Below are 27,562 nucleotides of genomic sequence, written 5' to 3'. Positions count from 1 at the left end.
CTTAGTTTTAGCTCTTCAGATAATTCATCTAAGTATCCCTTCTAAACACTGGAAATAAAACCTTCATCTGTACTTGAAGACGAAGGAATTCCCAGCCTTGTTTGTATATGCAGCCAGTATACGTAGACCTCTGCTTTTAAATAATATGATTGGCAAATCCACCCTATTTTCAAACTTAGTGATAACCACTGAGTACTTCAAGCTTAGGAGACAAGATTTTGTGCTGTCTTTAATACCACAGTTCATTCATAATTATTCATAGGAACCTTCTTGCCATCCAGCATGAGAGTCACCATAAGATATGCTTAATTGTTTTTAACAGATTAGTGCTAGAATTGTGTACTTGGAGAGAAGTCAACATTGTCTCATCAGCTTATTAAGAAATGGTGGTTCTTGTTTTTCTCCAACAATGTTTTGTAATGGTTAAAAAGAAAAAAAGTCACATTTAGGCAGAGTGGACTAATCTATTTCAGTTGATAGCCTTTGAGGAAAGGCTTTATGCATCGCAGCATTCTTCAGGCATTTAAATATTTCCAGTGTGCAGAGCAATTTTCCACTTAAGATGAGCTTAACTCTTTAAATGAAGATAGCATTAGAACAGACAGAAAAAAACACTGAAGTTGCAGTACCCTGTAGTGGATACTAGTGGCTATGCGGAGTGAGGGCAGAGTGGGCACGCAGTGCTGCTTCCCTTATAACGCTCTGAAGCTGAAGACATTTTCAGAGCCAGACATGGCATCTTTATTTAATAACCCATGAATAGATTTACTGCACCTGTTATTAAAACTGTTTCAAGGGAAATATATCTCTTTAATTACTGTATATTAGTCACACAGGCTGGTTTTGATGATCAAATGATCCCTGTTTGGAAAGACAAAAATTTAATATCTTTGAATGTTTGCTTAACCACAGAGACCTGATCCTCTCTCAAAGGGGACTGACACTGGGGAAGAAGAGTCTGGAACTGTCTTAATAACATGTTCATTTATTTTTATTTTTTCATTCACAACCTTCCTGCTATGAAACCATAAGGTGGATGGTTGTTCCCTTTTCTTTTCAGTGTCTACTTACAGATATCTTGTAAGAACATGGATATTTAATATTTATTCAATATCTACATGTGCACTGCCACCATTTGTCATCTATGTAATTTTAGTCTTCCATCTTGCTTAACAAACAGTGTCCAGACTCTTTATTTTTACTGTGTGGTTAGTAGAGGTCTTTCCATCAAAAAAAGTACATAATGCTGCAGCTGTTTTTTTCTTACTGCTGTGCCCCTTAAATGTCATCAAGTTTACAGAACCGAGGATGTGAACAAGTGAATTATTCATTTTTAAAGAAAATAGCTTGGAGCCTCTATCATATTTAGCCCCTCTGACTAGACTTAGAAAAAAAATTGAGCTGTTTTAATCATTTGAGATTGAGGTACAGGCTTTGACAGAAGAAGTGTGGAAGTGCTGTGCTATATTTCTTCGTTACTGAAGCAGCTTCTTTTGCTCCAAGTAAAGAGACAGCTTCTGTTGTCAGCAGATGGTCATTGGTGTGTTAATCCTGTGGTACAAGAACCTGTATTTGCTCTTCATATCCTACAGATACAAAATAAAGGATATTTTTGTCTTTTAACCAAATTGTGTATGTTACTGAAGAGTATTGGGGTGGGGAGGGGGGATGCCAATTCAGAAAAACCCAAACAAACCAAAACCTCTCACTTCTTCCTGGAGACTTATTAGATGAACATGATCAAGAGCTATGTATGACTGCAAAAACCACAGTGATGATAAACAAGACACGTTAAAAAGAAACCACTGATTATTGCCATGCACAGCGGATAAACTGATTTAAAAAGTGTTCTGGTAGGAAGCTTTGTTTTCACTGTAATTTGATGCAGCCTTATGGGTAACTGCTGTAGTTTATAGATACCTGCAGCCCTTCTGCTTGTCTGCTTTTTCTGCTGTCATTAGCGTAATATTTTATCTAAATGAATGACAAGTCTTATTGCAGTATCATAGTTACTTCACTGAGTTAAGTAGTAGTGCATTTTTGACTTAATTATTAAATCTTATTTATTAACAGAAATTGTAAAAATTCATGCTTATGTATTCGGAGAAAAAGGATCGGGTTTAAATCTGGATTTAGTCTACTTTTGTATTTATTGGGCATGTCTTATTTAAGCCACATTTTTTAATGTTAATTTGTAAAAATGATGACAGATTATGACAGTCCGTAGTTCAGTTACAGTATTCGATTTCATCCTCCTGGAGTAGTAAATAGTCTATGAGCTTCTAAATTTTATCTGTCTTCATCAAGGACCAAACACTTATTCACCAGATATACTGGCCAGCTGTTCAGGCATAGCTGACATATTATAAGAATGGATATTAGTGATAGTAGAAATTGTGGCAGTAGAAATACAGGAATTGGTGGTACAGCAGAAATAGAAAATCAGTGAGATGCTACAAGCTCTCTTCAATGTCACCCTCAAGCCTACCAAATACATAAAAAAAACAATGAAAACTGTGAAAACAATAGTGATTATAAAGATCATCAAAACTCAAAATTAGCATTTCAAACTCTTTTTTTTTTTTTAACATAATTTTTCTCATTCCTTGTCAAATTCCCTCCAGTGCTATTCCTCTTTACCTGCCCATTGCTTGGCCCTGCTTAAAAGCCTTAAGTTAGGTGGGGTTCTGACATCTCTACTCCCATATCTTCCAACGATAATCAGAACAGAATTGAAACATCTGAGTAGTGAAATGTGTAAGCCATCGTTGCTAGCTCACGTGGTATCACTTTCACTGCACCTCAAGTCTGAAAAATCCTAGCATCAAGGAGATTGTGGAAACTTTTTTTGTGGTATAAAGCAGTCTGTAAGATGTCTTCTAAATACTGTTGAAGAGAGTCTTACCTGCTTTCCAACTTTTTCGCTCTTCCTGACTTTGTATAAGCTTTGATTGATATATAAATGTACATAGTGCCAGATGTGCTGGAAATGCATTAAAACTTTCCACAAAGTAGAATGGCGCTATGCTGGAACAGGCTGAGAAGACAATTTTGTCAGAAGTGGGTTTTTGGACTTGAAACTGGGGTATGTTGTGAGGCTATTCTAAACAAAAGACATTTTAATATCATAATTTTATTACAATATTTTTATAGGTAATACCTCTGTAATTTCAAATAAGAGGCCTAATTTGGATGCAACTCGCCAGGTTTGGGCCCAGGCTCACACCTACACTTAAGTAATATATTGTTTATTTTGATAATCTAATGGGACAATACCTAGCTGCATAATCTGTATTTAAAAATATTTCCTTCTCTGTGTGAAGATTGTTTGAATTTCGGGGGGTTAATTTGTATTTCTGTGAGTCCGTGGCACATGGTTACACTTCAGAGGCTAGACTAGAAGACTTCGGACTTGCAACCTTGGTGCCTGTGCAGCTGAGCAGGCTTATAGGTTTGTGCAGGCCTGATACTTCTGGGAAACATGAGAATTTCTGTGAAGATACTTGTCTGTGCACAGTTAGCTTGATGTGTCTGAAAGCTGCATTTTTAACACTTTGTACACTTCCTACGTATGGTAGATTTACTGGGCACAGGCCATGAACTCGATTCCTGTGCATCACACCTGGGAAATCCATCACACAGACATAGGAGCCTGAGCATCAGTTCACGTTCATTTTCACCTAGATATGTTTTTTATTTTAAGAGGGTACTTCAATGGCAATATCGTTTACCAAGAATATTCACTTAGTGGAGAACATTTTACAACATATTTTAAAGCAAGTTAATCACTTCTTAAAACATACTATAGGAATCCTTCTGATTTATTGTTATTCCTCTGTGTGTTTGATTGAAAACTTTTTTTTCCTTTTAGGCAGCTATAAATGGTGTAATACCACAAGAAAACGGCATTCTGCAAAGGTAAGCACAGAGCGATGGAGTAGTACATGCAGAGAATGATGCTATGTAATGGTTACGGTTTTGTTCCTGAATCCTTAGATGGTGATGTACTTCCCCTTTTAAAGCAGTTTCTTGAGCCACAAATTCAATTCCTGGCAAGGCTGATTTAACATTATTTTTTTTCCCCCATACTGGTGGAGAACCAGCTCAAATGCCTATTCAAATTAGTTTATTTTAAATTCATTTGTTAGGTCATTCTGTAGGATTGTTCCTTTACTAGGTCTGGATGTTGGTGTGCTTTCTAGGACTTCCAGTCTTCAGACTTCAGTGCTTTCTAGTCTTTTCAGGACTTTATTTTTTTTTTATTTTTTTTTCTTCCTCTAAATGTGTAAAAATTTGCAGGGCAAATATAAAGATATGCCTGGCTAAGTATTTTCTTTTTCCTTATGCATTTTTAAGGATATCAGTATTCCATATACCTCTGGCCAAAAAAAAGTTTATTTATTATAAGTGAATTACATCCAGCAGATATTATGCTAGATAAAGCAAGGTTGCTCCCTTCTAAAAGTAGCTTTACTGACCATCTTTCAGCTTCTGAATTAAATTTTGGCTTGTATACTGATGCCTGCATATCTTGAAGTCACTGACACACGATAGCCTAAGTGCTGATGAGGCAATTGAAAACAGCAGAGCAAGAATTGAGCTACTTGGGAGAGGCAGTAAAATAGCGTTTTAAATGTTGTTGAAGGAAATACTCAATGTACTGTTTTTAAAAGGTTTGTTTTGATGATTAAAGAAGATACATCATGTAGGTAAAGTGGTGTTTTGGCATATATGTCAATACTCACTAAAGCTATCATAAAATAGAGTTGTTTTTTTAATTCAAGATAAAACTTTATTTGCTCAGTAAAGTTACTAGGTGTTTATTTATGGCTAGGTCTGCATAGTCCAATTCAGAACAAGACTCTGTGTCAAGCACTATTTCTACCTATTAACATAAGCAGAGACACAAAAACAGGATTTATGTTAGTAAGTCCTGACCTCAAAGCATTTATATTCAAAATACCGGAATGCTTGCAAGCATTTTGTCAGGGGGAAGGAGCTAGGGGGCAGTTATACCCAACTTTGATAACAAGCATGTCCAGTGTCCACTTACAGCTTTCTTCAGTACTAATTTATTCATTTTTAGAAATGATTAGACAATAAAGGGTGTCACAAGTAGTCTTTTTTCTTTCTTTCTTTTTTTTTTTTTTTAATTTTAAATCAAGAAGTTTAAAAGGAGACCTGAAAGGGTAAGAAGCCTAGTTTCCAGTGGTTTTCAGATGAGGTTAATTTACTGACATGAAGCTTTTTATGTTCCACTAGAGGTTGCCAGTCAGACATGTAAAATGCTTTCTGTAATGGAATCAAATATAATTAATACAACTGGACTTGAAGCAAGTTAATATATTGAGGGGAAAAAATACATTTTGTTTTATAATTCAATCGTGTTGACTGAAAAAAACAAATACCTGAGAATCAGGATATTCTTTGCTTCTTAGGTCTTTTAACAAAATGGTTATATTACTTAATTCATTGTTGGATGTCAGATTTAAACAAAAAAACAAACAAACAAACAAAAAACCCCAAACATATTGCTTGTTGTTTATACTTTTTTAAAGCCTGAAAATAAGACTGTTTCCTCTACTCTTTAATCCTCTGAAGTGAGTCTTTGACCTGTGGGCATGGGTGTTTGTAGCTGGGAATTCATCCTTTTGAGCCTGCTGATGTGAGAAGTGGAGGAGCCACATGTTTTACAAGCATAATATGTTTTTCTTTTTCAAATGATGTGATTTGCAATAGCTTGGTACTGTTTATGCATGGTTCTGTGACGTGGGTGCCACCCATATTCACGCTTTTTAAAATTTCAGTCCTCCTCTAGATGTCAGGTTTGATTTGTTGAAGAAACATTTCCATTGAGAAATCTCATAGTATCTTCAGGAACGGGAGTCTTTTAAATAAGTTCTGTTCAGGAATGGAAATGAGGCAACTTGCATCTCAGCATTTCCTAAATCCTTCTTTGCACAGCTCCCATTCTTTCAGTGCATACATTTTATTAGCTCACATCCTCCCTCATGATATCCTGTAACTGCCCAGGACAGATAATCTAAACAGGGAGCACTGTGTTCCTGGTAAGGACATCTACAATGCAAAGCTCTAGGCTTGCTGTGTGAAGTATCTTGTCATTAAAATCTAATTTCAGTACATCATAATTTTCTTTGGCCTGGAGTAATGTTCCTTAAATTTCATGTTTTGTTACCTTTCGTTTCTAATCTCATTTACATCTTAAAGAGAGGCTCACTGAGGAGGACAAGGTGTGCTTCTGGGTAGTGAGGGTTTCCCAGTTTATTCTGTTGTTTATTTCAATTTTTTCTGATTCTTATTTCCATGTGGTACTAGCCTGATGATGTAGAAAACTGGTGGTTGCCATGGTGCAAGTTTTTATATGGTCATAGCACTCCTGGAACAGGAAATAATGCTGCTTCTCAAGATAAATCCGATGTTAATTACACAGTGAACTTTAGACTAAAAGTGGCTTAAATGCCTGTTTGTCATTTAAACTGTTCTTCTATAGCACTTCTGAGTCACTGAAATATTAATGTTGTTAATATGAAAGTTAATTTCTAATTACTAGTAAAACAGTACTTTCAGATATGACAATGTAATTCATTCAAGAGGCATATGCTGTGGACCATAGTAAGTGAATAACACTGTTCATTTTACTTTGCTAATCTTTGTTTAAACATTATCAAGCTATTTTATTCAAACCTTCTTATCTGCATATGTTTCAGTGAGTATGGTGGAGAGACTTTACAAGGACCAGCGTACGGCCCCACAAGTCATTCTGCAGCAGGTTCTTCAACTCCTTCCTCATCCTCAGCATTTCGCCACGTAGTGCCATCTAGACAAATAGTGGAAAGACAACCTCGAATGCTTGACTTCAGGGTTGAGTACAGAGACAGGAATGTGGATGTAGTACTTGAAGACAGCTCCACAGTTGGTAAGGATGTGTAAAAATGACATAAGAATTTTACCAGAGAAGTTTCTAAAACAAAAATGAACAAAAAACACGCAGCCCCCAAAATCCAAACCCTAAAACAAACAAAAAACAACAAAACCCCAACCAACCAACCAAAAAAACAAAACAAAAACAAACCCCTCCAAAATATCTCCCCAAAAATGCAGCCTCCACAGGTCCTAACCATTTTCAAATCTCTTCGCAGCTTTAAAAATGCAAAATTTCACTAATCCTTTGTAAAGGTTAGTGATCTATCAAATATTTATCTTGAAATATAGTTGTCTTATGGACTTGCTTCAGAAACAAAATGAAGATTACTGATTAAGTTGACGCATGAAAGTGTAATTTGCAGTAGGATTAGTGTGGATGCAGTCCGTTAATAAGCAGATGATCTTGGCACTTCCTTTTTGAATCTCTATAGCATCATCCTTTTCTGCATAGGATTAGTGACAAAATTCATAGGAATTCTTGCAAGTACGAAGACCATTGTTACATCCTTTTAAAATTTTTTATTTGGCTCTTTTGGGGCAGTTAAGATTCCTTTTATCAGATTCTTTTTGTCTTCATTCTAAATCTGATGCATTTTATACAAGTATGTTAGAAATATGCTGTTTTTACCATTGCAGAGCATGTTATTTTTGATACTCACCAAGCTGAATTAATTTTCTAAGGAAATTAAATTACTGAGGAGAAAAAGTTTTTCTGAAGACAGTATACAGATCAAAACGAAGAAATAGTTGATTAAAAAACTTGCAGAGCTGTAGCCTTATGTCTGTGATGAAATTTGGAAATTGAAACTTTTTGGTCCTTATTTTTCTTCTCTGCATTTTATTTGGTATTGGATGGTGCCACCTAGTGGTGATTAGTTTGAATTCTTGATTAGTGTTCTGTCTTTTCACTGCACTGCACTGAGTTATGTCCATGCAGAGTAGATACACAAGTGGCCAAATCAGAATTGTGCAGCTGTAGTAATTTTTTTCTTATAAACTTCTTTCAGGTATGGATGATTAAGGAACAGTCAGAAGGTAGTCAGTGTAAGACTTTTGTCTGTTTCTTGGAATATGAAGGTCAAACACAGCCTTCTGTTTGACAAATAGTAGGATTTCAGCTATGGACTTAAGGAAAGCAGCTTTTGGCTTTTTCAAAGAACTGCTTGGCAGAATCCCAGGAGAAACTGTCTTGAAGGGCAAAAGGGCTTAAGGGAGATGTTGATCTTCAAGGACAACTTCAAAGCACCAAAACAGTCCATACCCACATGCAAAAAGGGGAGCAAATGTGGCAGAAGGCCAGCACAGAAGAACAAAACTTCTGACTAAGCTAAATGCAAAAGAAAGTACAACAAAGGTATAAGGTAGTGATGGGCTATCCAGAAGGAATACAGACTTGGCAGAGTATGCAGGTTTGGAGCTAAAGGAAAACCATAGGTCAGGCAGAGCTGAAAGCACTAAGAGATAAAAAAGGGCTTCTGTAAGTACCCAGTACAGTCAGCATTAAAAGAAAAGCTCAGGAAGATGGGAACTTGCTGTTCAATGGCAATCTCTGAATTCAGGGTGTGGAAAGATTATGCAGCAGAATCTTCCTGGGAGCCATTTCTTAGCACAGGAAGGAAAAACAAAACAAAACCAATCAACCAACCAACCAACCAAAAAAAAAACAGGTGATCCAAGGCCAGCCTGGATTTGGTAAGGGTAAATTATGCCTAATCGTATTGCCTTTTACGATGTGATAACTGGCTCTGTGGACAAGGGGAGAACTGGATGTTACTTTCTCTGGTAAGGCCTTTTCTATACTCTGCTGTAGTATTCTTATAGTCATGTTCTTGAGATGAGGACAGGGTAAGTGAGCTTATAAGGTAGGCAGATATTTGCCTGAACTGCCAGGCTCAAAGTCTGACTGGTGAACAGTTGCTAATGTAGTGTCCCTCGGGGTCTGATCCTGGGGCCAGCGTTGCTTGATGTCTTTATTAAAAACCTGCTTGTCAAGAAGAGCACTCCTGGCAAGTTCACAGGCAGTAGCACATCAGAGAAAGTGGCTGATGTTCTGGAGGGCAATTCTGCTATCAAGAGAGACCTGGACAGCCTGGAGAAATGGACTGACAAGAGCCTTATGAAGCTCAGCGAAAACAAATATGAAGTTCTGCATCTGGGGCAGGATAACTCCATGTTATACCATCTGGTAACTGGCTGGGGATTAATAGGCCAGAAAGAAACTTTGTGGGGAGAGGAAAAGAAAAAAAAGAGTCAGATCTGGAGGCTCATCAGTAGTGCAGTCTTGCAGTGAAGAAGGCCAGCTGCATCCTAGGCTGTGTTAGCAAGAATATAGCCAGTGGATCCAGCGGAATAATTTTTCTCACCTATTCAGCACTTGTGAGACTGTGTCTGGAGCAATGCATCCAATTCAGGGGTCCCCAGTACAAGAAGGATGTTGAAGTAGTGGAGTGAGTCCAGCAGTAGTCAGCAAGATAGTCAGGGGACTTGAGCACAAGGTGACATACAAGTAGAGGCGAAGAGAATTGGAGTTGTTCAACCTGGAGGAGAGGAGGGGAGAGGTAGAGACCTTATTACAGTCTATAACTGTCTGATGGAAGGACACAGAGAAGATGGAGCTGGACTCTTCTTGGAGGAGCATAGTGATAAGATGAGAAGCAAAGGACACAGATTGGAACATCGAAAATTTCCATTAGATATGAGGAATGTATTTGTTTATTTTAATTATGAGGGTGGTCAAGTACTGCAGCAGGTTGGCCAGAGAAGCTGTTGAGCCTCCATCCTTAGAAGTGTTCAAGAGTCAGCTGGTCAAAACCTTGACTAAACTGGTCTCGTTAGACCTTTGAACTTCTTTGAGTTGGCCTTGGTCTACGTGACCTCCTGAGGTACCTTCAGCCTGAATTATTTTGTGCCTGTAATAGCTATAGGAAGAAGACAGCATTAAAATTTGCAAAACACTCAAAAAGCTGTCAGACCAGTCAAACTGTGTGAACGCTCTAGTTCCCTGTGTCAGGATTATTGATCGTGGATTTGTGAATGCACACCACCTTTATTGCTGGCAAGGTGCATTGCTTCAGATAGCATGCAACTGCAGATGTGTGGATAGCACATGCAGTGTAGAACTACTGAAATAATGTCCAAATTGCCAAATCCTCATGTGATTGTGTGGATCAGATTCGTGCTCTGTGATTTTTAGCTTCATTTGTTCTTTGCTGTTTCAAGTGTGTGTTACAATGATAACTACAGTAAAACTGATTTCGTAGTAAATTTTTCCTTGCTCATTTATGAGCTGTAATTCAGTAATGTTTGAGATGGTGGTAAATGTGTATGCTTTATATGTGTTTTTCTTGACATTTTATTTCTTTTCTCTTCAGGAGATATCAAACGTATTCTAGAAAATGAACTTCAGATTCCTGCATCTAAAATGCTGCTGAAAGGGTGGAAGACTGGAGATGTAGATGATAGTGTAAGTTTTCAACTGTGTTTTCAGTTACCTGAATTCAGTGTTTCAAACTGAGGCTCTGAGGGTGGGGGGTTACAATGCAAGAATTGTGAGTTTCAAACAGTGTTAGATGTCTTAGGTGAAAGTAATACAAGGAACACTTAAGCTAAAACATTACCAAAAAATCACTTTACGTTGTTTTTATTTAAAACATGGCACACCTACAAAAATATTGTTATTATATTCATAGCAAGTACGTCTTGAAACAAAAATTTGATGGTGTTGTCAATAATTAAAAAGGAGTAGAATAATATGTCAAAATCAGCAAATGTTTTATATTTACAATATTTACAATGATTTTTCTTTCCTCAGACTGTCTTAAAAACTCTACACTTGCCAAAAAATAATAGTCTTTATGTTCTAACACCTGACCTGCCTCTTCCTTCTTCAAGTCATTCTGGGTAAGTCTTTTAGCCATATGTTCTACCTGTATGATTCTTTAGGTATTTTTTTTTGTTTGTTTGTTTTTGTGAAGCCACATGTATCCTTTTAGGAATCTGCAATCAGTTTTCAGTGGTCGAAGAGGCAAGTGTTGGGATTAACTACCTCAGTACCTTACTGTTGAAATTAAGGGAAAAGTGTTTTTTTGTTTTTTTTTTTTCCTTTTTTTTTTTAAACCTTGGTGTGCTACATGAATTACTTAGGTGCATGCAGAATCTTATACCTTCCAGGTGTGATGACTTTCATTTCCACGGGGAGTAAATGTTTTTAAATTAAATCTGGCCTTTCATAATTTATTGCATTAGGTTGATTCATTTAAGATAAACGTGTAGAAATTGTTACCAGCTGATTAGAATTTTCTTTCTGAAATATTTGTTATATTATTTCATTGTATCTTGGACTTTTAAAAATGTACATAAATAGGCTGAATAACTAATTTTGTCTAAGTAGGCAGGGTCTCTTCTCTTACTGATTTCAATACTCAAAAAGTTAACAGTGTTCATATGTCAGTGAATATTGCAAAGGTTTGAAAATTAAATGCTTCTTTGTGGAAAACGGAATCCTTTCTGTTAGAGAGCAATTTGCAGTTACTTTGCTTTCAACTTTTTGTCTTGTTTTCTTTCCTGCCCATCTGTTTCTCAACGGTAGACACAGATGTATTCATACCAGAAAAACCATTACTTTTATTCTTTGGCCGCTAGAGGGTGCACGGTAATTGAGTCTGAAAATGTAGCTCTGGTCCTAAAATGTCAAGCAAGCAGGGATTGTACTTTGAATTGATCAAATTGCATAATCATTAGACTAGATTCCCTTCAAGTTATCTGAAGAGGGAATTGCGTTTCTGCTGTTGTAGTTAAATAGTAGAATGTTCTACAAATATGATGAAGGAGATCCTTTGGCAATCAATAGAAATAAATAGATGGTTTCCCAATGACTAAAAGTAGTCCCTGTGGTACTAAGAAGTTATCTATGAACATAGCCTGTATTCTATGGAATAAATAAGAAAACTGATTTAAATTATAGAAAATAAAAAAAAAAACATTAAGAGAGGGAATAGCGGTGATGGAACAGAGGGTGGTAGTGAGCTGTGATGCGAGTTGTATGTACAAACAGGAGCTGTAGCTGTGTGTGAGGACAATAAGCCATTGTACTTAATGAACTACTTGAAGAACAGTGAAAATACTGTGGAAAAACAATGTAGATGCTATTTTTTTAAATTCATTTTGCAATTTTAATATTTTATACCTGGTTATCTTGTGTATTGTCACTTTAATGTCTTTGATTTTGGAAAAAATCTAGACTCTAAAGAATGTAGTTTATTTCAACTGAAATAAACTATGTAAAAGCAACAAGCTGTTTATAAAGGGTTCCCAGGCTTTTTTGTTGGATGAACAGTCTAACAGAACTTTATTTCCTGTTAAAATCAAAGTGGTTGCTACCTTTACAGTTTATACTTGTTCCATAGAGGAGATTTAGTTCTGGATATTTTTAAGATAAATTTGGTAGCTTTGGGATAGCAAATGTTGATTAATTAGTAGCTACTTAAACAAGGATAATTTAAAGGCTAGATCATCTCCCTGAAGTCATAAATTCTAGATGAAAGGGGAGGCTTGCCTCCAATTAAAGCATCAATGCAGATCAAAACACATCTAATTGAAGCAATGTACCAAACCCAGTTACACTGTTTACTGCCTACTGTTAGGTCAGTTATTATTCAGATTAGTTTGTTACCCACAATTTTTAAAAGCATGATGCTCACATGTATTATTAATGGAAATTAAAGAACTTTGCCTCCTACTTTGTGAGTTCATCTGCTGTTTTCTTCAACTGCCTTCTATTTTGAACTAGAGATAAATAGTCGTGATTTGAATATCTCCAGAAAGTGATATTTGAAAAGCCTACGATTTCAGTGTGTGGTATTTTATGTATATGCCCTTTATAAAAGGAGCAATCTGGTCACAGCTCTATAAACTCTGGTCTGTGCCTCTTCTTGACACTCAAGGAGAAGAGCATTTGAAACATCCTTTTCCAATGTATTGGTAGGTAGGCATTGAAGTTTGTGGCAGACTGTATGGACTTAACCCAGAACTGACTTAAACTAGCATCTAAATGTAATGACAAAACGATCCTGCAGTTTAAACAAGCAAAAATCTCCTGGGGCATCCTCATTCATCGGTGGCATCTCTAAAGCTTTTATAGGTAATAGAAACCCAGTGAATTACTACTGCATGCTAGTAAATTGAGGTGTAAAGATTAAATTTAAATGTCAAATACCACCTGTAGGGTTGGCATAGCCATACCTGTCCATGTACAACATCTGGAACAATAACAACATGTTCTGTGGGCTGTGGATGTAATGAAGGACGATTTTTGGTGAAAAAAGCCTCATCACAACAGCTTAAGTAACTCATCTCTCTCCCTCCATGCTTCTCCCTTGATCTTGCCTACCTCTGACAGAGCTTCAGTTCCTCCCAGGCATTTTGTAGCACCCATGTCATTTTTTTTTCACCTGTGTAAGTTGTCATCCTGCCCCGGCTCTTTTCTCCAGCTGAAATCCCGGTAAGCAGGTAGTATCGAACAACAGGAGATATCACATGGTAGTTCTTGTCATCGAAGGCCAGAGGTTGGCTGAAGGCAGTATAAAAAGATTATGCTTCTGCTGCAGTCTTTTATGAAGGTGGCCAGTAATTTAGGTCCCTTTCCTCTGCCCAGCTGTTGATTTACAGCCAATATTTGAGTCCTTTATAGCATCGTCAGTCCTCCTTGAAACTAGTGAATATGTACAAATCTGCTGGATGGTATAGGTGGGTGGAGAGAAACACGATTTCCTTTAGAAAACAGTCTTAAAACAGAAAGGTGCCAAAGAATGTCTATCAATAGTTGTCCAAGGGGAGAGGTTACTTGCACCGGCTTTTTAGATTAGATTTTTCACTTCCTTACAGTGGCTTTCCTTCCCTTTGGTGCCTCAGATGCTTCTTGAAAGCCAGCAATACCGAGTTCAGGAGAAAAGGGTTAGGACAATGCAATAAAGGGAAGCATCAAAAGCATAGGCATGTGAGTCTGGACACATATCCAGGTCTTCCTGATGGTCTTCCCTTTCAGTCTTGTGTGTTCTGGGAAGTGCTGTTTATATATTTTTTTTCCTTTATTGTCACTTTAATTAATGGATGTCATTTAATTTATATTCATACTTTTTTTTTTCTAAATAGCTGAAAATGTTCGTTTCTTTTTATACTTGATGTATCACCAGAAAGTTCAAAGCAGCTAAAAGCTGTTTGACCAGCTGCATATCTCAGCAATGATTACAGTACTAGATTTTTGCTAAGTGATTGTAATTTATTTAAGAAATGTAATTATCTGTGTGGATAGGAATAAAAATTATATATACATGTCAAGTAATGGGTCTGTGTTTTGCTGAGTACGTGCTTTTTAGGTTGTTGCAGAGCAGTGGTGGTTGTGGCATGGGGTTTTGGTGTACGTTATCAACTGTTGCGGAGTGTTAATTAAGAAGGATGTAACCTGCAACTCCAGTTATTAGTATTTGTCTGTTTAGCCGGACAGGAGCAGTGCCTTGCTTTAGTTACTTTGAAAGCTTCAATAAGAATGGTAAGATTAATGTTTTATTTTCACATCTGCTCATGAGACAGTTTAAAAATCCTGAAGTTTAAAATGCAATAGAATGTAAACAGAAGGGCTTCTGCTCATTTACATGTTAGCCAGATTTGCTAACTGATTGCTGTTTGAACCTAATCTACCATCTTCTGCTGCATTAGCTACAACAAACATTACATTTACATACTGATTTCTTATTTTGTTTTAATGTAAATAATCTGTAATTACAGTAAATTTGGACTTCTGTTGACATGAGCTTGTATAAATCTGTAAGTTTAAAATGGAAATGTTAATTACCTTGTGTCATGCCTATTTATATAAAATTCAGAGATTTGGGGGAAAATCTTGTGACTGAGGAAGCTACTGCCTAATTCTGAATGCATTTCATTTAAATAGAGAAGTAAAAAAAACAAAACAGAACTGAAATGAAATGGATCGTTTGCTGCTCACCAATTAAGGATATACTTTTGGCTTCAAAGCTAAAAAAAATATATATTACTAAAATTTCAAAGAAAAATGCTATTAAGCAAAGTATTACATCAGAAATCAAAGCATTAAGGCATTCATTTAACAATGGATACAACCAATGCATTTTATTTATTGTTACAGCACAATAAAAAAGTAGTAAAGCTGAAAGTTTAAAATATAATAAATAGAAATACTAATATCATCTTACTTCAGCATTTCATAGACTGATGGAACAGTTGCTGTCACCTTAAGTTTAGCATCATTTGCTATTACACACTTTGGGGCTAAATATTGTTTCTCTTAATTTATTAGACTTGTTGTTTATAAATTGTGCTGTAGTGGAATTTGGGTGGAGTAGCTAGTGAATAAACTCCTTCCTGACTGTTAATTGAGTATTTGGTATTTCCAGTTTCAAGCAACTTATGTTGCTTGAAATTTAAGATTTAGGGAGGAGTGATTTTGGTTGCATATTGTAAATATGCAACCCTGTTGAATCCTGGTCCATCGCTGAGGTTTCTACTCATTGTGATAATGCTGATAACCAACGCTATATAGGCAATTCATATGAAATCCTAAACTGATTCAGGTTTCTCTTGCTAAAACTGGTCAGAGCAATGACTGGGCTCAGGTCTATTTTCTTTCGTCTGTTCTCAGACTTGCTCCTTTTTTTGGATGTAAGCAGATTTCCTGTAATGGAAGATTGGTAACTGAAAGTACTGTCAAGTGCCCTTGGCTCCTGTGCCTAATAGTGAATGCATAATCATCCAGCTGAGGGGAAAAATGTAACATCAATGTTTAACCTATCAGCAAATGCTCTGGAGATCTAGAGCATGCAGTAGGGGGGAAATGGTGCTGACAGAAGTGGCCTACTTTAATCCTGTTTCTAGAATTTGATTTCCTTTCACCACTAATTAATCTGCAGATTAATTAAATTGTTAGTGTTGATGGCAAAAAATAAAAATAAAATCTTAACTTCAGTGGGAACTAGAGTTTGGCCCTGATTTTTCTTTTCTTCTTCTTTCTTCTTTTAATGCAGATATTTCATTTGGAAGATTGTAGTCGACTGATAGCATTTGCAGGAAAATGAAACTGCTGCAAACACTGAAGCCATAGTTTTAGAAATGTACATAGTGTTCAAAAGCAGCCGTCTTAGTACAGTTATGTGCATCTTTTAAAAAGTTTTTTTTTTTTTTTTTAAAAAGGCATTGGGGGAGAACACAAAGATTCAGCTTACTGTCAAGGAGCAGTCTCCTGCTTAAATAACTTCATTTTGTGCATTTGATCAGAGCTTTAATAGCTGAAATTGCAATTTTACGGCAATTTATTTTATGTTTGGAGTCAGAGTTTTATTGCCACAAAGAATAATCCAAAGATTATTTGGATTACAAAGATAATCCAAATCCCTAGCTGCTGGAGGAAATGAATCTGGGAGGAGACTGACACTGCTGGTTCTCTAGCTCCATGTACAAACCAACCCCGTCTCACAGGGGAGTGTTGGTACATGGAGGAGTTGGTTGGCACATACTGCCCATAAGTGCACGACAACTCCTCCTCCCCTTGACTTTTGAACGTACGTGGCACATGTCTTCTGGCTTCGAGGCCATATGACGTTTTGATATGGGACCCCAAAGGATTGGGTCAGTTGACCACTGCATTTCTATGTAAGCATTATCCTGCACAATTCTTCATTATGTTTTTTTTCTGAAGAAAAGGTGATTTTTTTTTTCTTAGCCAGCTTAATTTTCAGCCTGCTCTTTGACTGTATTTGGCTATGAATGTTAACAAGCAAATTCTCAATATTTAATGTTTAGCTTGTCTTGTTCAGAAATCCAAAATGTAGAGGTGTCAAAATCATTACTTACTTTGAAAACTGAAGCTTTTAATTTTAAGGCACTTAATTTAAAATAACTGTGTTTGAAGAGTTTTTTCTTTCTTTTCTAAATATTTGCTGCTATCACATCCAGATGAAGCAGAGAAATGGAAAACCTTTCGTATGAACACACACACACATATTTTTCTTTAGCATACCATATTTTGGATCTGGGTGGTATTTAAGTGTATGTATTATGCATACCGTGAGAGACTTGAGGGTTTGATCTAACTAGCCTGTTTCATTCTATGGTTACATCAATTACAGAATGAAAACATGAATCACGCTATCAGTTTCCATCTAAAGATTTTCAGAAAGTCAAAAACAACAACAAAAAGCTGTAACAGAGCCTCGTGTGACCCCATATGGAATCCGGAGTCATTCACATATGCTGTAATTAATAATATTTTTAGAACAGTTACATATATCACTTGCCTCCAGTATTTGCTAAAAACAAATAAAAAATCAGAACCTGAAAAAGCACAGCAGGGTATTTTAGTTGCTGCGGAACATTTGCCAAAAGAAAATAAGGTTTTGTCAATGCTAAACTTACTGTTAGGGGTCAAATTAGAATTACTTTTGAAAATAGGTGTGCATCTTTTCAGAAAGCTTTTTTCTCCTATGGAGGACTGGGAAGTATTTTTAAATTTTTCTAGACTGTTTTTAAAAGATTTTGTGACAAGTGGAGCTAACTTCACATTCAGTGTAGATCACTTATTTCAGTTACGTATGTAGTGTCTGTCATACGTTTGAACATACCTAGCATTAACAAAGAATTAAATTAATCTTCCTTATTACGAAAACACATAGAAGAAGAGAACTGGCACTTCATGATTTTGTTTCATAGTGTGTGATTGTTATGTTTAAGATGTCACAGAATCCAAATTATGTTGCTGAGTTTGTAAGGTAATTTTTCTCGAGATGCTAAAGCAAATAGTGCATCTCTTGCTAAAGCATCCATTGCGTATTGCATGGGTTCGTTGCCATCTGAGCAGCCAAACTGCAGATCAGTAATTACCATAGAAGGAAAAACTAACATATCAAGACTCAAGTAATCTAGCAGTCTTGTCGTCTTGTATCTTAAGATACAGCTGTGCTCATCTGCATACAGAGTTTGTCCTTTATTGCTTAGAGAAATGGCATGGTGAAGTGTCATCAAACAGTGAAGATCTGAAGGAAAAAAAAATTGCATTCTTATAAGAGTGTGTTATAGGAAAAAAGAAGTAGATAAACCCAATTTAATTCCATATGCCACTGAACAGGTCAAGTCTGCATAAATACTGTTTAGAAATGTAGTAAGGTATGTTATAATGCAGTTTTGTAGCCTATATAAGTTCCTACACAGCTGGAATTGCCCTGTCTATAGCCAAGTCCTGTCTTCTATTTTGAAAAGTAGATAGTTGCATAATTTTGTACCTAATTAAACAGGATGCCTTTTCAATATCTAGATGTTTTGTTACTGGGAAAATCACAAAAAAAATCTTTGTGACTTCATGTTGACCCGCTTAATCTGTATCTTAAGATTTTCTTTAAATTTATGTTATTAAAGATATTTTAATGTGCAGTTAAAATAATTTGAGCAGAACTAACTTTTCTAAATAGTCAATAACCACATGAGAAATTTTGCTGTGGTTAGTTTTCCAGTTCTAATTAGCTGGGTTTATGTGCTTTGAATGAAACCAAGGCATTGCCATTTGATTTATGCTTCAGGTAACCCTAGAGAAGTGAGAGCATGCTTTGCCTTATTCTACTTACCATCAGTTTTAACATGCATTGTAGCTTGATGTTTTGTCTGGTCATCAATATGCTTACAAGCCTAATGGCATAATGAGTGCTAAATATACCTGATGTTTGTGAAGATAATGTGACTCGCAATTTTGAGAATATTTAACATTAGAAGAGCTTTAAAGGCTGCAGTCATCTTATTAAGGAAGGAGTTCAGGAATGGCCTTTGGTCATTCTCAGCATGCTTCCTTGCATTTAAGAGTGAAAAGAGAGATGATAATGTTGTGCCTGGACTTGTCCATGTAGAGTTTAGGGTACCCTGGGGTTTTTGCATCTAACTGTAAAACAAGCTATAACATGCTTATCCCTGATTTTCTTGTTTTTCTTTCAACCATTTCAGGGCCTTGCAGGAGTCATTAAATCAAAACTTCATGCTGCTCGTCACCCATCGAGAAGTCCAGCGGGAGTACAACCTCAACTTCTCAGGAAGCAGTACCATTCAGGAGGTGAGTGGTGTTTCACAGCTGAAGAATAAATGTAGCTCATTATAGCTAATGCCAGCTCTGTGAAAGAGGGTTTACGTGGCCTAGTTGGAAATTCCTTAATTTTATTAGTCATCTTTTTGGTTTAATCAACTGGATCATGAAGATTGCGATAACTTGATTAAAGAACTTGGCCTAAAAAAAGTTTGCTATTAAATTATGCAGAAAAGATGTTACTTTTTACATGGTAATAGCAAAATATGTGAACAGCTTCTATTGAGGTACTCTACAATGACGAGGAAAGGCAGTTGTTCAAATTACATTTTATTTTTAAGCCCCTTGAAGTTCTTGCTGTCTTCCCTTCTGTTAACCAGTTCCATCTTCGTTTTGTAGGCACCTCTACCATTGCTGGTTGCTATCATAGTGCTCTAACTCGTCCTGGCTTGGTAGCCAAATGGTTTCTGTGTATAATGGATGTCACTGCCATTCTGTCGAATGGCCAGCAAGGGGTGATGTTGTAGAGAACTTCATCAGAATTAAGTCCTATAGGAAACAATATCTCATATATGAATCGGGACGCTCAGAATTTAGAGCAAACAGTCCGTACATGTTTTTAATTCCTTTCTGAAGCCAAAGGTTATTGTCTGATGCTTCATGATATATCTAATGCCACATGTTTTTGGTGTTACTTCCTATATAACCCACTAACTTCTGGAAATACGACAAACAATCTAGAAATAAGAATCTTCAGGATTAACTTTACAACATATTAAGATTAAATGTTTGCTTTTCACATTAAACACGTGTTTGCTATTGATTTGTCTCTTAACTCGATCTTGTTGAGCATGTTTTATGGAAGTTTTTCATGTGGTGAGGTGACATTCTAGAAAGAATTATTTTAAGTTCCTGTACATTTTTATATCAGAGAAATATCCCATGGAACAGTGAAAAGTAATCACTAACTGTTTTGTTTTCATTGCGAACCTTTTTTATTCTTAAGATGTAAATTCTAATTTTTTCCTCTGCATGAAAGCATGTTTTACCTTTCTAAACCTTTAATAGTAAATTCTGGTATTTTTTAATACAAGCACACAAATGAAGTTGCATCAGTTTGTTTTTTGAGGGGCCAAGCTCTTACTATTTAAAATTAAAAATGAATATTTTGGTCATTTATTTCTATAAATCTTATAATTTTAAATTGTGAGATTCTAGAAGAAAACATATCGCACATACATATTGCCCATTTATTTTTATCTATGCTATACCAACTACTACTTTACAGTCTTAAAGGACCCAGGAAGCTGTGATGGTGCATGGGAATTTAGGTGCATGCACTGAAATTTTCTTGTTATTAATGGTAGGTTACAGTCAGCATGTTATTGTACAGAGTCAACTCAATTTAAAAGTGAGTTACAATATTCTCCCTTAAACAACCAAAAGGTCCCCCCCAGTCTACCACTGCATACCCTTATCAGCATGAGCATCAAACGTTTATTTGCCTTGCTCCTTTGTGTCTAAGTATTACATCCAATATAGTGTATAAAATTATGAAGATAATTAATTTCAAAGGCTAAAATGAATAAAATGCTGGACTTGTGCACTTGATAGTGAACAGGTGAATATGTCTGTCTATACAAAGTCTTGTGGAAATCACTGGGGACTTGGCTGAGGTAAAAGGGTTGGTGAACATTTGTCTAATTATAGAAAACAAGCACTGTTTTGTATGTTAACTCCCTAATGACTTTTTCATTTATTTTTTTTCTTTTAGCATAGAGCAAACATTGTAGCAAACGATTGATGAATCTAGTTACTTTGTGTGATTTAGAGAAATTGGTGGTATCTTTCATTCTTTTCTCTGCCACATCTCAATCGTTTCCAGAGACCGCTAGATTTTTTTTTTTTTTCCTTCACTCTCATGTTCACACTTTAACAAATTAGTAGTTTACTTTCCTTCTGGTGTATTTTCGTAATCGTGGAAAAGCTTCGTGGAAGTTGCAGTTGCCAACCACAAGAGGGCAGGAAGGACTATTCAATTATTACCTAAAAATGCCATTCAATGTTTTCAAATTAGCTTCTGGTATATTAACAAAAAGGAGTATAATGGCCAAGTTATTGTTTGATTTACAGATAATTGGCATATTGCAGGGAGGAGACTTAATTTCACCCTTTTAAATTAAACAGGGAGATTTAAAAAGACATAAAATATTCATTAATGTTCAGTGATTATAAAGCAGTGGCATATATTTATTCTACCTTTATTACTGTTTCGATGGGAAAATACTGCAAATATTTCAGAAATCGAGTTGGCCATACTGACAAGTTGAAGTGTTTAAGCAGTGTTAATGCAATCTACTCACACGGTATATCCTATGCAGAAAGATTCAAAATGACTACATCAATTATTAAAAGAAATATTTAAAATTCTATAAATGTTCTACTGCTTGCCACAGTTGGGTGCAACTCTCTCTCTAGGGCTAGTTGTTAGGTTTGTTGTTATCTTTTCCTTAAAATTTACAGCACCAACATTTTTTCCAAGTTTTCCAAAAATCCCACTACCCTTTCAAAACTGTTATAAATATTTTGCAAAGGATTAAATGCAGAATTTAATGAGCTATCTGCTGTGCTTTACCGTTGCTTCAGTTCTCTGTTTTAATTGTTTAGAATACATGTTTAATAGTAAATGATATTTAAATGATTTGTTATTTAAAAAAAATAAAAATAAAAAATCTTGCTGTTTAATAGGGAAACAACCTGACAGAAAATTCTCTAATGTGAGAAGTCTGAAGTTGTAGTAGTCAGGTCTGCTTCCACAATTTCTCTTGTATTAAATCAGTAGTTGGATTTTGGATGGTGCTTGAAAATGCTTTTTTTTTTTTTTTTCTTCCACTTGCTTTATCTGCATCTTCAACTCTTCACATATTAAGGTTTAATTTCTCATTTTAAAAAAATGTAAGTTACTCTCAATTATATTGATGCGGGCTCATCAGCCTATAGGGAAACTTAGAAATGAAATAAAAAGCTAAACCTAAATTATCAAACTCTGGATATTGGATTTTTTTTTTTTTTTGGTGAGTCAAGCAGGGGAGTGGTCAAGTTGGAAAGTTAATGATAACGTGTTGGCCTAAATTGCAAATTAATCTGTGTCACAGGTTTCTGACATCTGTTTGTTCTTGTAAAATTGCAGTATTAAATTAATTCTGGGCAGATACTGTTCTGGGAAATATCATGATTACTTTTTTCCATGATCCGCATTTTAAAGGGGAAATTAGTAGGGCTTGTGCCAGTTTGGAGACTGTAAATTAATACATTTCCATGTATTTTATGGTTAAATAAGGACAGTTCTAACAAATTAAACTGCTAATACTTAAAAGACTAAAACAAGTTTTCTGCCTGAATACATACCCTTTATTCTGCTAAAATAACTTGTGGAGGTTATCCCTCATTGAAGTAAGAGAACTTTTAAATTTTGATTTGACAAGCTATTTGCTAAATATGCATATATTTAATTCATTGCCTTATTTAACATAAATTGTTTTCTGGCTATTCTGATGAACCTACTTTTAAAATTAATATTTTTGTTGCCTTTCAATTTTTTCAAGTTTTAGTTGCATTATTTGATAGAGGTGAAAGACAGCCCTTTGCATGGGGGAATATTTAAATATTTCATGGAAAGCAAGGATACTCCTATCCTGAAGTTTACACAATCAAACTAATTTGCAGAAAACTTTTTGAATTGAGAGCCTCTCTGTCACAAAAGCACGCTTCACACTTTTTGTTGTTTTAGTCAGGGACGTGGGAAAAAAATCAGCAAATTTTAACAAACTGGATACCTCCATTAAAAACAAGGAGTTTGCATTTGTCTGTTTTACTGTCGGTAGAGACTTTGAAGCCTTTTTTGTGATTCCTGTGTGCAGGACTACAGAAGTATCCAGTGTACACAAGCTGTGGCTGTTAAAGGGTGGACAAGTTAAATATGCAGAAACCTCAGGCCTCTTGGAGATCAGTGATTTTTTTTTTGTAATTTTTTTTTCTAACTGTTGGAGATTCCAGTTGAGAATACTAGATAAAGCATGTACTAGGTTCTATAATTCCTAGTAAAACATGAAATCTGTGCAAACAATGCAAGGATGGGTCCCTAAATACAGGCTGCCTTTGCATGGCTGCATCTGCTCTTTATTCCATTCCTTTAGCCAATGAACTAATCAGAGGCTAGTATCTTAGCATCCCTGTCACCTGTCATAGGTAATATATTTGTTCTTTGTTCCCTATAGACTTACTGGCTAAGATGGAATAAAAAAAGCAATGTATCCAGTAGCACTACAGGCAGGAGGAGGAACTATTTGTACATAGAACTGCTTGGGATGAGAGAAACTATAAATTCTGTGTTGCCAGACCCTAATGATAGTTTGAAGTCCTTTGTACTGAATTTGTAAAAACTTTTTTGATAAGTTGATGAATGTGAATCAAGATACAAAAGCACCATTTATGTACATGCAGGCAAAAAAAATGATTTGAAGGGCTTAAATAATTGTAATACATAAATATAGGCGAGCAGACTAATTACTTTGAACAAACAGAAAAATAATCCAGCTGAAGGTTTTGTACTTTTTTTTGATCTGATTTTTGGTATTTGTACAAAATATTTTCAAACCAATTATTGTTGAGTGAGGTCACCCATAGTAAAGGTCAGACATTGGCGGTGGGATACAAAATGTATGTGTAGATTACATTGTTCTTTGCAGTTACTTAACTACAAGGTTATAATTTAATACATTTGCCAGACATGATGATATGATCATCTCCAAATATTGTACATATATTAACGATTTCAGAACAGCTGTTATATTTTTGAGATTTTTAGTTGCTTTAAAATAGTTAAAAACTATTCTTATGCTAATAAAAATCTGTAACACTTCTTTTTGTATTTAATAGATGCACGGACATTCCATACTGTTGTTCAATTATTTTCTCAGTATCAGGAAACTGGTAAAATATGCTGTGCTTATATTGATTGCACTCGATACTTAGATTGTTTGTGAAAATTGCACATTTTGCTTGCTTTCTAAAGAAATTTGTTATGTAAAAACTATATTCAATTTATAGTAATAACAACATGATATGTAATGTAAGCATCTATCACTGTGATAGCATCAGTGTTCTGCAGTGGTAAATGAGTACTGTCTGGTTAGCTGTGTTTCGACTTAAACAAGGAGAGAGAAATCTATTTTATAAAACTAAAACAGCTTCTTGTTTTTTGGGAGGAGGCTTTTTAGGAAAAAAAAAAACAGCACGTTGCTAAACTACACTGCATTTACTGAAAAGACTGGGATAAACTTTGTAAGTGATCATGTTATGGATTATATGGAAAATGAAGTTCCTTGGGAAAGAAGGGGGAAATACCTATTCTGTACCTGTTCCAAGTGACAGCTTTACTAGGCATTTAAAATATCTCAATATCTGACTTTAGAGATGTGTTTCTGAGAGGTTGTACTGATGAAGGTATACAACCATTTCTCTTTTCATGCAACAGAAACAGCACTCAGAGGTAATGGCAGGGCTCTCCTTCACTTCGCTTTAATTATGAAGCTTGCCATATTCCTGACCGAATATGTTTCATAACCTGTAATTTGCTTTCGGTGGGTTTGGACGTGCATATCATTAAAGAAACGATCTCCAGTTATCAAAAACTAGTAAACATGGACATTTTTATATGCAAGAAAAGGCAGAGAGTAAATAATTGCACTGGTGACCAATACTGTAATAATCCTGTTTTACAATATGCACTTGACAGGTTGTAATAGTGCTAATTGAAGAGACTAATTCACACTTGCTTCATTCTATTCAAAGGCAAAATCAGCAGCTTGTTTTGCTTTTGACCAGATGGTCCTGATGAACACCTACTGTGCACTTTAAGTGCTTTACTAGAATTACAAAGGCTGGGGGCTGCGTCCGACTCAAAATGATTTGAGAAGAGAAAAAAACCTCGCTGCTCAATGGATTTGGTGCAACTAAATTAATTCTAGTGGACCCATTACACATTGAGCCCCCTTTTCAAAGTGCTGAGCCTCCTCGTTTGTTCTGTAGCAATGAGAAAGTGAAAGGCAGATTACTGCAAACAGAAATAAAAAAAAAAGTGCTGTGAAAAGGAGAAAAGAGGCCTTGAAGCCTTTTCATATCATTTGGGTTTTTCAAGTGCGTTATTTTTGGGGAGGGTGGATGTATGAAAAGCCAATTGGAGTTTTTTTTGTTTTAAAGTGCGCTATTTAAGTACTATGAATATAAAAGCAAGAGCAACAGTTGACTGAGTTTACTGTGGTAAAGCTTTGTGTCCAAGGATGAATCAAATTCATTATAGTCAATGCTTTGTATTTTCATATGAATGTAGGGTTAGTTTCACAAGACTGTGTCTGTTTAGGATAATTATAATTTAATATTTTCCTTTCATAAAGTTATCACTGTAGATATCTAAAATTTACTGAAAGCGACGTTTTTTTTCTTGCATAAATTTAGAAGCACCCAGAGAGTTTAAAACTTCCAAAGGAGGCAGTTTAATTTCCAAAGGAAGGAGAGGCATGTTCCACTGGCGTTGCAGCACAGATTATTATAACTAATTAGAAGTCACACATCTGTTAGCTTTCGATTTGTCGACGCTTGTAGTTCTGGGTGCATGTTTATATCTCCCTCTTCTTTCTTTCTTTCGTTCCCTGTCTCTATTACACTCTGTCCATAAATGTCCAGAAACTCTCAAAATATAAGGATCAATTTATTTGAATTTGAAAGTAATGAGGAGTCATTGTTATAATTTTGGTTATAGGTTCTGTTCCATAAATGCTCAGTCATGTGAGTTGTCCTTATTTTAGAAGTAATCACGTTGAATTGAATGGCTTCGCTTGTGTAATTTAAAGATGCTAAGGATTTTGGGGATCAAGACCTAATTTAAAACCCTGAATTTTTAAAAACCCGCAATTAAAACCATCACTTGCTATTCTGCTTCTGAATATTTGTTGTTTTACTTTCAGAGGTGGGGAATTTTTCTGCTTCTATCATAATGCTAGCTATTAAAAAGGTGTTAGCATGTAATGACAAGAGAACCTAAGCAGCTTTATGAACATATTAAACAGCCACGTTCCTAGTTCCAGGGCTGTTTAAAGTGGGAAAACAATACTCTGTAGCTAAACAGAATAGCCCTGCTATGTGTATAAACTCTATTTAGTTGAATCAAAAATGAAAAATTCATGTTTTTCACAATTAAAAAAATAATTTAGAGCTTGTAAATTGAAGTGTAGTAGACCATGAATTAACCTTTCTATCCTATGTTAACTATAGTTTGATCACTTCTATTATTGTATGATATACACTTATATTTAAAAAAAAAAATAATTAAATTGCTGATTTGTTTTCAAACAATGAAATTTCTATTTGTGCGAATTATAGTAGGCACAGTGTTCTCTCATGTTTTCTCATCAAACAACCCAATTATACTTATAAATAGTGAGGTGCTAATGAACTGTTGTTCTGGAAAAGTTTTTTTTTTTTTTTTTTAACTTGAGTAAGAAAGGAAACACTTCACAATTTTAGAGTGCTTGCTTGGTGAGAAAATATTTGAAAATATTGTACTTATGTAAATCATGTTGGTGCTATCACTTTTAAATACACAACAGAAGCTAATCTAAAAACCTCTTCAGTTCATATGGAACACAACTAGATTCGTGACATTGTAAATTGCTCACTTAATTGGGAACCGATGATTTACTTCTATTCATTCTGTTACAGATGTTTTTCAGCAAGATAAACTTTAAACCTAAATGTAAGCTATATTAGTGCATTCATTTAAGAGAGAGGAATTTTTATGGAGGGTTGAGGTGATGAGAATGTTTAACGTAGTAGTTGTGGAGGTAAGACACTGAAACGGGCGACAGTATCTTAGCAATAGTGTAATGGTAGCTATATAGTTCTGTAATCATTATGCAAATAAAATATTCAGTTGCCATTTCACCTGTGAATTAATAACTTTTGTCTCTGTCCAGTCCATAACATTGTAGTGAAACAGTGCACTATCTCTTTAGTAAACACATTTCTTATCATTTTTTTGGTTATATTCCTATGTTTTTGTAAAACACGAACTTAAAAAGTTAGTCTTTTGTATTTCTACCAAGAATCATGAGCATAAATTGAAGAGCCTTGCACTCATTTAAAGGATAAAATGGCCTCATAATCACCCTCAATAAATCCCTGTTACTGTTTTTAAAAAGGGTTATAGAAGCTCTCAGCAAACATTTGCAATAAGTGGCAAAATTTATGCCTTGCTTTGTGATAGTTGCGTGACCAGACAGTGGGGTATAGGATTGTTTTAAGGTTTTTACAGCTGCAGGCAAAAAGCATCTGTTCCTAGAAAAGCCTTCATTGTTTAATTTTGACACTGACTTTTCCATGCTGCTTGTACCAGTCTCTGGATTAGGTGCCACTAAGATAAAATTTGTTTTAAGCTGCTTCCAAATGCAGCTGTCACTATACATGGCA

General features: G+C 35.5%; 1 protein-coding gene across 2 annotated transcripts in view; it reads left to right on the top strand.

Moving 5' to 3' along the window:
- FAF1 (Fas associated factor 1) overlaps nucleotides 1–27,562 on the top strand; it is a 161,474-nt gene that overhangs the window by 28,324 nt on the left and 105,588 nt on the right. The window contains exons 1-6 of one of the 2 annotated variants that reach the window (XM_040564937.1): nucleotides 2,912–3,085; nucleotides 3,872–3,918; nucleotides 6,729–6,937; nucleotides 10,317–10,408; nucleotides 10,757–10,845; nucleotides 18,961–19,066. In XM_040564937.1, the coding sequence (XP_040420871.1) occupies nucleotides 3,017–3,085; nucleotides 3,872–3,918; nucleotides 6,729–6,937; nucleotides 10,317–10,408; nucleotides 10,757–10,845; nucleotides 18,961–19,066 (612 nt within the window). In that variant the 5' untranslated portion in view covers nucleotides 2,912–3,016. Of the gene's footprint in view, nucleotides 1–2,911; nucleotides 3,086–3,871; nucleotides 3,919–6,728; nucleotides 6,938–10,316; nucleotides 10,409–10,756; nucleotides 10,846–18,960; nucleotides 19,067–27,562 lie in introns of those variants that run through there. The other variant, XM_040564936.1, reaches the window with a different exon arrangement.

This window comes from Cygnus olor, chromosome 8 (genome assembly GCF_009769625.2).
Source record: "Cygnus olor isolate bCygOlo1 chromosome 8, bCygOlo1.pri.v2, whole genome shotgun sequence".
Classification (NCBI taxonomy): domain Eukaryota; kingdom Metazoa; phylum Chordata; class Aves; order Anseriformes; family Anatidae; genus Cygnus; species Cygnus olor.
This window is presented reverse-complemented; position numbering and strand designations above follow the sequence as displayed.